The sequence below is a fragment of the Synchiropus splendidus genome, chromosome 3 (assembly GCF_027744825.2).
Source record: "Synchiropus splendidus isolate RoL2022-P1 chromosome 3, RoL_Sspl_1.0, whole genome shotgun sequence".
Taxonomy (NCBI): domain Eukaryota; kingdom Metazoa; phylum Chordata; class Actinopteri; order Syngnathiformes; family Callionymidae; genus Synchiropus; species Synchiropus splendidus.
In genome coordinates, this window is record NC_071336.1 from 16,326,631 (window position 1) to 16,338,630 (window position 12,000).

Consider the following 12,000-nt stretch of genomic DNA (forward strand, 5'->3'; position numbering starts at 1 on the left):
ACACACACACACACACACACACATATATATATATATATATATATATATATATATTTAGAGGGCGAATGTATTTTTTCTGTTTCGAAATTCAGAATGTGATTAATGTCCGGACAGGGTGAGATGGAGGAAGATAGCGACCCCTGAAGGGAGAAGCCGAAAGAAAAAAAAGAATGTCTAGTTTAATGTCCCAGCAAAGCCGCCGTCGTGACGTCACCATGCGCGTTTTACTGCGCATGTGTGACACTTGTTTTTGAATCCAATCGTTTCTCGAGCACAAATCGTGAACATATCGGTTTGAACCAGGCATGGAATCTTAAATGTCTCACCTCGGAGCGCCTTCTCGTAGGTTCTACCTCCCTCACGATGGTAGTCGAGGTAGAGAGCTTCTACGGCGTCTACATGTTGTACTGTCTGAACCCCAAATTTAAAGGTCGGATCTACATCGGCTTCACTGTGAACCCCGAACGCAGGATCGGACAGCACAACGCCGGGCGCCATCGAGGGGGAGCCAAGAGGACCAGCGGAAGAGGACCGTGGTACGATGATCCACTCCTTGTTGTTGCTCCCTGAACGCGATCTTCGCCTCCTCACTGATAGCCACACGTGTCTTCTCTTCTACAGGGAGATGGTGCTCATCGTCCACGGATTTCCATCTGACATCGCTGCCCTCAGGGTCAGTAGCTACAATTCCTGCTGTGAGAGCGTCAATCCCGGGCGTGTCGACTCAGTCCCCCTGGTGGGAATAGTTAATTCACATTTGTGAGATAAATCTCTGCTTCACTAACGTTAGCCCATTGGGATTTTATTAACTATAAATATTGTAATAAAGGTGAATAAGGTGGGATGTTTAAAGTTGCAGTGTTTTACAGAATGTCAGCTTAAATGTAATTTCTTTTTAAATAAAATGTGTTTTTTTAAAAATGCATGTATGTTTCAGGGAGCTTTTTTTATATTGTGTTATCTAAAATCTAATATGAACCAAATGCATGTCATTTACAGTGTTTTTGAAATACGCCTCATATACTGCCACTCGTGGCAACAGTTTATGAATGACCTCGTGGTGATGTGAGAGGAGAAAGACGCTGCTAATGTCTTGTGTTCTGTCTCAGTTTGAGTGGGCGTGGCAGCACCCTCACTCCTCCAGACGCCTCTCCCACGTCTCTCGCCGCTCCAGAAAGGAGTCCAGCCTGGAGTTCCACTGGCGTGTGGTCTCCAACATGCTGCGGGTGGCTCCGTGGAACCGGTTGCCTCTGACCGCTCGCTGGCTGAAGCAGGAATACAGGATGGACTTTGAGCCCAGCCTGCAGCCTCCTTTGCACATCCCCATCGCTTTTGGAAGTGTGAGGGCTAAAAAAAAGTCCACACCAGCAGACGATGAGGAAGAACGCATGTCCACATGCTTCCTCTGCAGACGGCTCGTGAAGGTAGAGTCTCAGTTTGTCCGTCATCAGTCCGTAGCTCAACTCAGCCTTGTCTTCACCCTCAGGTTTCAGAGAGGCTGAGCTGTTTCCACCCGTCCTGTGAGATGAGCAGCCATTTGATCTGCCTGGCCAAGCTCTTCCTGAAGATGGAGCCGTCTCACCTTCTACCTGTGGAGGGCGAGTGCCCAGCCTGTCGCTGCTCACTGCTGTGGGGGAGTCTGATCCGCCATAAGCACGGCTGTTTTGGAGACCTGGAAGAGTCCTCTCCTTCTGCGTCGCAAGTAAGTCCTGCACTCAGGACGCTCTTTTTATTTACCGGAAATGTTAATTCTGAAGAACGTCTCCTTCCTTGTCCTCCCACAGAGCCACTGGGCCAATGAACTGGAAATATGAAGGACAGAACCTAGCCACACCATGATGTATAAATGAGTATTTAATGTACACATGGAACTCAACATATGTCTATTGCCATGGTTCCCACGATGATTTATATTTTATTTATTATTATTTTAAAACGTTTTTATACTTGAAAATGAATTTTTAGCAAACAAATAAAGGTATTTTTGTAATGTATCGCGTACATTATCCAATAATGTTGTGGTGATAAATGACAAGTTAACTAGGACTGTGAAAGTGAAACATGACTGAGACAATATGTATTTGGTGCCTTCATAAGTGGTTTCTCTCATCAGGAATACAGGTAGCTGCATTAGATATTCCTGAAGTGCCTTTGTGGGTAAAATACTCTAGGAATAAAATGTAAACTTGTTAATGAATATGTAAGAATAAATGTGAGATATTTGTTCTAAAATTAAAAAACAAAAAACTCTGCAGTTGCAGTACCATGTAGTGAACCCTGGCTCTAGTGGCTCTTCCCCTTCTAGTCCACGTCTGTATGAGAGTAGAAGATTAAATGGAACTTCATGGCACCAAGCTGTGGTTTAAGAGCACAAGTGAGCATACTTCTTAGCTTGGAATTCGGCAACACTAAAGCGACGTGCCTTCCGACCTACGCAGATTCTCTACAATAATCAGTAGGTGTCTTTATCTCCAGTACTGGTGTGTGTTTGAAGTCACTCCTGGACAGGAGGAGCCTGAACTGTGATGACGGGCTGCACAAAACAAAGAGAGTGAGTTGAGAAAGTTTCCACAAAAGCGCTGAGCTGGTGTTTGACTGACCATTTTGGGTGGCGGAGCGCAGCAGTTGACCACCTTGCAGCAGTAGGCGGCCAGTGTGGCTGAGATGGCCAGCAGGGTGACGTGGATGACGACGCCATCGGTGTGGAGGTGGGAGTGCATCCTCTGGGGACCAGGTCCACCAGGTCAGAGAGAGGTTCAATGGCTTCGTCGTCACTGCGTCAGCTCACCTCCATCTGGTCGCAGGCGTTTCTCTCCACCGAGGTGCCGTTGTCGTTGACGTACTCCCAGCAGTAGAAAGCGATACTCTCTATTTTCGTCAGTGTGCACACCATGTTGACGAAGGAGGCAGCGCACGCCACGATCTGCATCGCCAAACAACCTCGGAGCTGAAACGGCGACGAAGCAATGTGTCGTGGACCTGTGTGTATTTTTGGCCTGCGGGAGGCGCTCCCGACAGAGCAGAGTCCACTTACTGTTGGCAGGTGAAGGCTCTGTGCAGCTATGGCCAGGATGCCTGCGATCACCACCTATCCACAGGCACAGAAATATTCAGCTCAGTCTGGGCAGACTTGCTTCTAAAAGCTGACTCTGGTTTTTAACGTACTATGGAGGACGCGATGAACAGGGGGATGTCTGTCTCTTTGTCACCCAGGTCTTTGGAAATCAACACGCTGATGGTGATCAGCTGGAAGAAACTCAGCATAATCTGTGTGATCTGAAACAGACCACAGCAGTGTGGACGATGGACAGTTTCATCGGGAGTAGATCACAGACAAACACAAACCCCCAGTGCTTTGGGTTCCCCCTCCAGGTACTTCTGTTTTCGGAGGTTGTTTCTCTGGAAGGTGACGGCGACCAGCGGAGCTGGAGAGTGGTGGGCCGACTCCAGCACCACTGCTTCTTCTGGAACACAAAATCTCCTTATGTTTCTTGAAGATTGATTCCATGGCTAAAGTGGCAACCATCTTTTCTACAAGGTTATGGTTTAATGGTTGACATGAAACACCAGGATGCACCTCAGCTGAACTTCTTTTGCTCCTTATTCCAAAGCGCCAGCTAGTTTGCGTTGGTGAGGCAGTTAGTCCCTAAGCTTTGCTATGATATGTCATACTTCTCCCTCACACGACCCACATGCTTGACTTTTCTCTGGCTGCTGCTTCACACCCAGAACACTTGCAGTGCCCTCACATCCCACTCCTGACACCATGTGTCATGGAGCTATGACTCAATTTGACCCCAAAACATGTGACCTTGACAGGGTGCAGTGTTTTTCTGAGATGTGAGCCTTCACATTTGGTTGTTTTCCATCCTCCAATATGATAGTTATATTAGTACGTTTGAAAATAACTTACTGTATGTACTGCAGCACACAACCATGTATGTCCCAGTTCATGCGAGCAGCAGCGGCAGGAAGCATTTAGGCATGCAACCTGCTCTGGATCACACATGTGGAGATGGAACTTCAGAAACAGATGAAAGAGAAATGCCAAGCGCCTTCACAATCTGGAGGTATGCAAGCTTCAGGGCCATGTCTCTGGGTCTGGTGAATACTGTTTTGCAGTTAGAGGAGGAGAACCCAGCTGGTTCTGGAGGACAGGTGGGCGCTGTATGACACATGACTGAGCAGTGAAATGCTGGACTGGCAGTGGATCATCCAGTGCAGTGAAGCAGCGGTTTAACAAGAAGATTGAAGCAGTTTTCAGTCGCAGATAAGTCAAGTATGGGACTGTTACACAAAGCCGTCACACCACATTTTTTTTGTCTTATGGCATGTTATCATAATCTGCGAGGACCTCTCCTGGACCAGAAACACCTCATCACCAATCAAGAAAGCCCACCAGCGCCTCCACTTTCTCAGCAAGCTGAGAAGAGCAAGTGCCCCGACTCTGTCACGTGCTCGATCTACGGAGGGGCGATAGAGTGCATCCTGACCAGATGCATCACTGTGTGGACATCCACAGCAGGAAGCCGTCAGGGTCATGCAAGACGCTACACACCCCTCACACAGCCTCTTCAATCTTCCACCATCAGGGAGGAAGGCTGCGAGGTCTGCAGGCCCGATCCAGCCGACTGAAGGAGCCCTTCATCCACCAGGAAGCGGAACTCTCTACCCACTCTAACGCTCCTAGTTGCACTTTGATTGTTTGCACCCTTGTTGTTAACTTGCATTCGACACTAATTTTTGTTGTTGTGTTGTTTTCGTCAGTTTAATGTTGATAGTTTAATGTTGTGGATGTCACCACATGAGCCACAGAGTAATGACATTTCAATCCTCTGTGTCCAATGCATACAGCAGAATTGACACTGAAAGTTACCTCACCTTAAAAACACTCATACACGTATAATTATTATACTATAACCACATACATTTCTTGCCACAATTCACTGAAACCTGTGTTGGAAAGTGGAGAACATGGTCCTCCACCGTTAGCGCTGTGAAGTGACTCAAACGTGTTAGTAAACAACCTGTTTACCACACTAGAGAATACTGCAGTCAGTGGGAAGAAACACTGATGCGTTATGAACGTAAAAAGCCATTCTCACTGTAACTCACCGTCAGACGGCCGGTGACGCATGTAACTATTGTGTGTTGGGTAGAAGGAATGTGTGCAAGTTTTTGTGCAGCGGAAGTCGGAATGGCAACAACATCTGGATCCCATCACTATCAAAAACGTGTACTGACGTTTCTTGTCTTAGAACCTCAAGCTGTAGAGTGTCAGCGTTACCTGCCATCATCGCGGTGTCCGCTCGAACTCTTGGAACTGCCTTGGCTCCGGGTTTTGGAACAGTGATTCCAAGGATTCCACAGATGAACTTTGCCAATCCTCGCAGGGTTCGAGTCCCGGAATACAGTAGAAAAGTTTTCTCCGAACTATTTTTGCCAGTCGCCTCCTCGCCCACCCCGCCCTCCAATTCAAAAAAAAAGAATAAATGCTTTAATGCGGTTGTGGAGACAATATTGACTTATGAGGCGTAACATCGATTATAACACACGCATTAAAGGCAAGGACGAGGGATTTCACCGGATACAAAAACAGTTGGAGGGTTTCTGACAAAAATAATTTGGGAACTTACTATCACATCTCCAAAGCATCATTGTTCCCGTGTCTTCCTGAAAGAATGCTGTTTTCCATGCCGCTTCAACAAGCAGCTGTTAAACAATGCACGCACTGTTTCTAGCTTAGTTTTGTTCTTGGTTAGCATCAATATTCTCTGCAGTATCAGTCCAACTGCCACAGAGTGTCGAAAACCATTTGCCTTTATGTGTGAGCAGAATATTATTCTGTGAAAAATATGTAACGCATACATTATTGTTTACAATCGCAATAATGTTCGAAGCTTGAGTGACTATAACCCACTCTTTATAAAACATAATAGCACATGATCATTAAAAAGATTGTGTTGTGGCATGCTGTTCGTCAGAAATAAAATGGAAATATCCAGGTTTGCGGTGTAAAAGTTAAGTATAGACCATATTATTATTATTATATTATATATGATTATATTATCATATAGTTTAGTATTGAACATGTTTCATATGTCGCCAGCAGGGGGGGTGGTAGTCCATCAGTTCTCATGGTCAGTTTGAGAGAGCTTAATGTCAATCTCCTTTGACCCCTGACTGTTTGTTTCGGTTCCCTCACTCACTAGAGCAAAACCTGTCTGGAACAGAACATGAACAAACCAATTTGGTAGAAATATAACAACCTTTATTCGCTCACAATATTAGTAACAACATGTCAGCCTCACACCCAGTCCAAAACAATGGATCCGCAGCGCACAGCAGCATGTCAAAAGTGCTTCAAACACAAAGCCAACAGTGAGATCTTGACACGCGTGAGGCGTCAGGAGAGCACTTCCAACCAGGTGACTCGACAATCCTCCCTCAAATGGAGTGAGTCAATATTTGTGTAACTCACTTGCATACTATATCGGCGGGAGCAAAATACTGTGTGTCACGATCATGACAGCAGGCAGATGTTTGTGTTCATTACTGGACTGAATTACTTCTACACACGGTCTTGTTTTCAGTGAGCAACACCAGTGGGTGGAAGCATCTGTGGTGTTTACCATAAACACAGAGCTGTAACTCTTCATGCAGTCGACCTGTTTAGGAGGCTCTTGTGGACGGCTTGGAGCGGGTTACACGACACCACACATCAATGGAAAAAAATAAAGGCACAATATAGTGGAGTAATCACTGCAACTAATAATGTCATGAATTATCTTTCCTTTACCCTTTGTGATGATCAACTAGCTGACATTGATTTGACAAACAACTTTCCCTTTAATCCCTACTATTAGTCAGAAACACTACTGAATTCATCAGTTTATGTTTACATGGGTGGCTGACTAAGGCGGTGAATGCAACAGAACTGAAGACTTGTGCTGACCTTTGTTTAAGCTTCACGAGTTCTGCGGCTCATCATTTCTGTTTTGTTTGCATGACAATTACGGTCGGTGTTTCCTGCTTTCATTGCTTCCGTTTTTTAAGCTATAGAAAGGCTCCTTCTGGTCTATTCTGACAAATCTATCCAAGTTTATTTTAACACAGCAAAATGTTTTCCATGTAGAATTTCCCCAGTTGGTTGTTGCAACGTCCCTCTCCAAATGGACAAGGAGTGAGAAGGAATCCAGATCACTTACACTGAGATGAAGGCCACAGGAAACACGTCACTCAAACTAGTTTGTCTTCTTCCCACTGACTGTGACATCATTCTCTGCCTGCAGCCGTCCATGTAAACAAAGTCACTAAGAACAAAAGCAGATGACCCTAACAGATACTACCAACGATATTATAGCAAAGGAGAAGTGGCCAGCAGATATATCTGGCCATCTCGAAAGAAGAAGGAGCTCTTCTAGGCAGCAAAAATAATAAAACTGATGAACAGTTGAGGTGTGAAGAGGCACATATTTTGAGAGCCCTTTCTAAACAAACTTCCCTCGTTCGTCCTATTCATTCCCTTTTTTGAACCTGTTCTGCTTTCTGGTCTTATTTTTGGGAGGAGTCTCTTTACTAAGTTCCTTTTCAAATAATTTGGTGGGCTGGCCTCAGTCAGGACGTGTCGACGACGCTGTTAATAGATTTTGAATTGTGACCAACAAGCGCACACAATATGGAAATTGACACGCAGCCGTGAACTTTGTACCCCTGAAGACAGTTTTGGCTTGTTGTTGACAACCCGATCAGGGATGAGACGATTCATTATAGGAACCTTTCAGAAACAGACTATTCCCTGTCAATGAAGGAACTCCTGTTTACAAAAGGGTCACTGTTGTCACTGTTTAGATCTGACACCTATCAGGGACTACTCCCAGCATTTTGTTTATTATCCCTTGATACCAGACGAAACGCATTCCATGATGACAATGTAACAGGGAACTTTTGACGAAACAATCAGGTTTGACTCTGAACTTTGAGCGCCACGTCACATGAACACCAGCCAAACTAGAACCAGGTCATTTCACTCTCTTTTTAAACTGAATCACAAAGGTTTTTTCCAAATAGGAGACAAAAAAAAGTCATTCTGGTTCCTGGCAGGACTGGGTTTTATACTGTAAGGTTGACTGACTCGCTCTGGTCTCGTCTGTACTTCCGGGTTTGGTTGTTACTATGAACATTTATGCCTTAGAGAAGAGAACATGATGGATGTCACAAACAGACTCATATTAACTTGCCAAATAGCTGCTGAAGTTTTCACCACACAGAAAATAAACGTCAATTGGAATTTAAAATGATTTGATGAATAAAAGCAGACAATCCTGGAAACTTCTCAAGACTTAAGGAACATTGGACCTGTGGGCTCACAGAGTCTGGTAGCCGTCGCTTCTCTTGCGACGGCCCAGTAGGTAGGCGACCAGCACGATCAGGATCAGCACCAGCAGTGTCAGTCCCACGGCCACAGGGATGCGGTAGTCTGGCTGGTCAGCAGGGCAGTGGTCGGCTGCAGAACAGAACACACACACACACACATCAGTCTGATGTCCAGGTCACCGTGCAAGTCTTCCCAATGTTTGAGTCAACACGTCGCAGCGTCTCCTCCCTCCCTCGCTCATGGACACGTGACTTACACAGAGGAGTGATGGCAAATCTGAAGCTTGACCTTGGAGCTCGGCAACCTTGTCACTGGGACGCAGTGTCCTCATTACTGAGGCACCAAACCATTTTAGCCCACACTAACTTCTCAACTGCTTCCAACATGGAGACAGTTTGATGTGCACAAATGTAGGACTTGGACTTACGGAAGCCAAAGTCATTGCTCTTGGAGAAGTTGAAGGCCTGGATTCGGTCTTTGGAGACGTCCAGGTAGAAATTGTTTCCCATGAAGACAGATTCCTCCCTGCAGGAGTACGAATTTCCAATTTTTGCAGAAAACAAATGCATGGAGGCATTTCTGCCAGAGTTGTCGGGATCTGTCAGAGGAAGAAGAGAATGGTCATGAGATCGAATCAAAACAAGAGGCTCACCAAACTGGTCCCACTGCATTGCTCTGAAAATAGGTTGGAAGTTTCCCGTACCACACTGGGACTGTGCCAGTTTGAGAGATGAACTCAAGCATCAGTCACAACTCAGGATGAAAAAGCAGTTTGGCTCAATTTAGTTTTATATGAGTGAAAAATCATGAACTTACGAGTTTTATTTAATGGGTAGATAATCTTGAAATCCACCGAGTCCACGTAGACTGTATTGCTAGAGACACTCTGGAAGGAAGAGTATAAAAAAAAGCATTTTAATAAAACCAGAAGTTTGTGTCTGTCCATGTGAGAGCAGGGTTTTCCTCAGCATTCTGAGCAAACAGGAACAAATTTCCTCCCACAACAGTGGACAGATGTGACCTCTTGAACACGCCTGCCTCAGGAGAACACTTGACAGCTCTTTCAATCACAAGCTGGAGCTCGTGACCACAGGTGAGAGAAGGAACGTAGATCAACTGGCTCGTCAACAGAATTTTTTTTGATGTGACGGCAGCAATGAGGACTGAAGTGAGTGGGAACTCACAACCCAAAATAACACGGAATACTTATATACCCCACCAAATTTAGAGGCAGATGAGTTGTGCGTACAAATTGTCGGTTGACACTCGGGTGACTACTTCACTGTGGTGTGAATCTGTCAACAGTTTTTAGGCTCTTCACGATGACGTTTCATGACCACAAAGAAGAAGTGAAAAAACAGTGAACCTTCCTAGCAATGGCTCTTCTTTTTTGATGTTAAACTTCAGACAAGAGAAAAGCAACTCATTTACCTTATTGAACATGAACGTGATGTGGCCCTCTTTGAAGAGCAGAGTCAGGTTGGCTTTGGTTTCTTGGCAGTATCCTGCTGCCTTGGTTATGTTTGGCTGAACGATGAAGGTGCTGTTGGCCTATAAGAACATAGACACATTTTTATTCACCAGTTATCACATGACGACTCCTGTGGTGACTGCAGGCGTCACATGAGTGAAATCAAAACTTGAGAAAACAAAATCATGATAATAAAATAATTTGGGTTAGCACATGTGAGGCGCAACACCTGGTTGGAAAGGGAAATCTTTTTTTTGGTTCCTGTTGCTCTGGGTGTATTTTTAAGTCACAAACTCAGTGTCATCACTATGTGCAGATGGTGCCCAACTATCAGTGATATTGAGACAAGAAGACCAAGTACTTTAACAGTAAAGTTGTGAACAAAGTACCTTTGGAGGACCCAGTCGGAGCTGCAGTGCCATCTGGGCCTTCAGACACACAGTTTTTTTGTCTTGGGACTGTACAGTGTAGTTTCCTACAGTCAACGTGGTTGGAGGAGTGGGCTTTGGAGGCTGTGGTGGTGCTGCAGTGGTGGGTTTCCGTGGCGCTGCAGTGGTGGGCTTCACTGGGGCTGCAGTGGGCTTCACTGGCGCTGCAGTGGTGGGTTTCCGTGGCGCTGCAGTGGTGGGCTTCACTGGCACTAGAGTGGGCTTCACTGGTGCTGCAGTGGTGGGCTTCACTGGGGCTGCAGTGGTGGGCTTCACTGGGGCTGCAGTGGTCTTCACTGGGGCTGCAGTGGTGGGCTTCACTGGCGCTGCAGTGGGCTTCACTGGGGCTGTAGTGGGCTTCACTGGCACTAGAGTGGGCTTCACTGAGGCTGTAGTGGGCTTCACTGGAGTGGGCGGGTAAAATTGGCTCGCCGTTGGCATCTTCGCAGGGCCACCCTCATTTCCGGCCACTGTGAGAGCTTCATCCAGAACAGCAAAAAAGAGCATTAAATGTGGTCGTGAGCTCCATTGTTTTGTACCACATCAAACCTCTTGTTGTCCAGACAGGGGGAAAAATTAGGCTATTGATAGGAAAAGTCATTTAGCTGGTTTTAGGAACATGAAAACTCACATTTACACATTGTTCAAGCAAGACGCTACTTCTGATGAAGTACCTTTCAGTTTTAATTTACCACGCCTGTGGAGCAAACCATGTCTATCAATGAGGCAAATGAGCCAGAAAATGAGTAAAAAATAAATATAATGGTTTTCATTCCTGAAATTCATTTTACAAAATGTGCGTAACCTCGATGTTGTTCCCTTCAGTTTCGTTTCTGACGGGTTTATCCTAGTATTGAAACGAATAAAAACTAAAACTCGTTGTTAACTTCAACAACTTTTTTGTTCTTTCGTTTCTTTTTTTTTTTTTTTTTTAAATCTGGTGGAACTTAGTGGCAGAAAGCAGCAGCGTGTGACTCACTCTTGATCACTACCGAAAAACTTGTTCGCACACAGATCCAGGAAGTCACTAGTGGAAAGAGACAGATAAACATCTGTCTCTTTCCACAAGGGACTCGGCTTTTACATGCGCATTCACACCGTGAGTACAGTCAGGCAAATAGATATATTTTCAACGACAGCTGGATCACTGGATCTGATATAGTGAACACTTTCTTTAAACGCAGGGTGGCTCATTCTTCACCTGTAAAAGGCACGTGGAACAAAGTGATCAGAAGTTGCAGGAGGTCAAGAAAACTGAAATGAACCCACCTGAAACAGCGCAGCAGAGCAGAGAGAGGAAGACGAAGGTGTTCATGCTGACTGACAAGTGAGGACTGACGGTGGACGAGCCCAGTCTTCCGAACTCAAACGCTGAGACACGCACCAGAGAAAAGCGCTGCATCAAGTGATCAAGAGTGCGCTGAGACTCCAACCGGAAGTAGTACAAAATGAAACATCTGTGAGCGCTTTATACAATGTTATTACAGTTCAGTGACTATTTTTTTAAGAGCTACTTTACAAATGTATTATACATAAAAATAATTCTCACACTGTCAAATATTAAACTACTCAATCAGTAAATAGAACATGAATCATATAATATACAAATTGTAAAATTAGTAATCTAAATAAAATAATAAAATAAAAAAGGCATCATATTTACATAAGATGGAACGCCACGTCTTAAACCACGACTACGAACCTGCAGCAGGTTTCGGCATGTC

The 12,000-nt window shown here is 45.1% G+C and overlaps 3 protein-coding genes across 4 annotated transcripts; 1 reads left to right on the forward strand and 2 right to left on the reverse strand.

Moving 5' to 3' along the window:
• The first annotated feature begins 238 nt into the window (after positions 1 to 238).
• slx1b (SLX1 homolog B, structure-specific endonuclease subunit) lies at positions 239 to 2,211 on the forward strand. Of its 2 annotated transcripts, XM_053859769.1 has the most exons (6): positions 239 to 342; positions 431 to 536; positions 622 to 673; positions 1,110 to 1,424; positions 1,487 to 1,702; positions 1,785 to 2,211. In XM_053859769.1, the coding sequence occupies exons 1-6, from the start codon at positions 318 to 320 to the stop codon at positions 1,812 to 1,814; spliced, it is 744 nt and encodes a 247-aa protein (XP_053715744.1). In that variant the 5' UTR covers positions 239 to 317; the 3' UTR covers positions 1,815 to 2,211. The 2 variants fall into 2 exon arrangements, with proteins under 2 accessions (XP_053715744.1, XP_053715743.1); XM_053859768.1 differs by having other exon boundaries at positions 244 to 536.
• LOC128755778 (membrane-spanning 4-domains subfamily A member 4A-like) lies at positions 1,845 to 5,408 on the reverse strand. Its single transcript, XM_053859770.1, has 7 exons — positions 5,288 to 5,408; positions 3,346 to 3,464; positions 3,166 to 3,276; positions 3,035 to 3,088; positions 2,789 to 2,947; positions 2,601 to 2,723; positions 1,845 to 2,533 (listed from the first exon to the last, which is right to left on the reverse strand). Exons 1-7 carry the CDS (start codon positions 5,295 to 5,297, stop codon positions 2,495 to 2,497), a joined length of 615 nt encoding a protein of 204 aa, XP_053715745.1. The 5' UTR covers positions 5,298 to 5,408; the 3' UTR covers positions 1,845 to 2,494.
• A 1,189-nt stretch (positions 5,409 to 6,597) lies between these two features.
• LOC128756210 (macrosialin-like) lies at positions 6,598 to 11,701 on the reverse strand. Its single transcript, XM_053860533.1, has 6 exons — positions 11,546 to 11,701; positions 10,238 to 10,755; positions 9,809 to 9,928; positions 9,194 to 9,263; positions 8,805 to 8,975; positions 6,598 to 8,506 (listed from the first exon to the last, which is right to left on the reverse strand). Exons 1-6 carry the CDS (start codon positions 11,676 to 11,678, stop codon positions 8,367 to 8,369), a joined length of 1,152 nt encoding a protein of 383 aa, XP_053716508.1. The 5' UTR covers positions 11,679 to 11,701; the 3' UTR covers positions 6,598 to 8,366.
• Between the last annotated feature and the right edge of the window lie 299 nt (positions 11,702 to 12,000).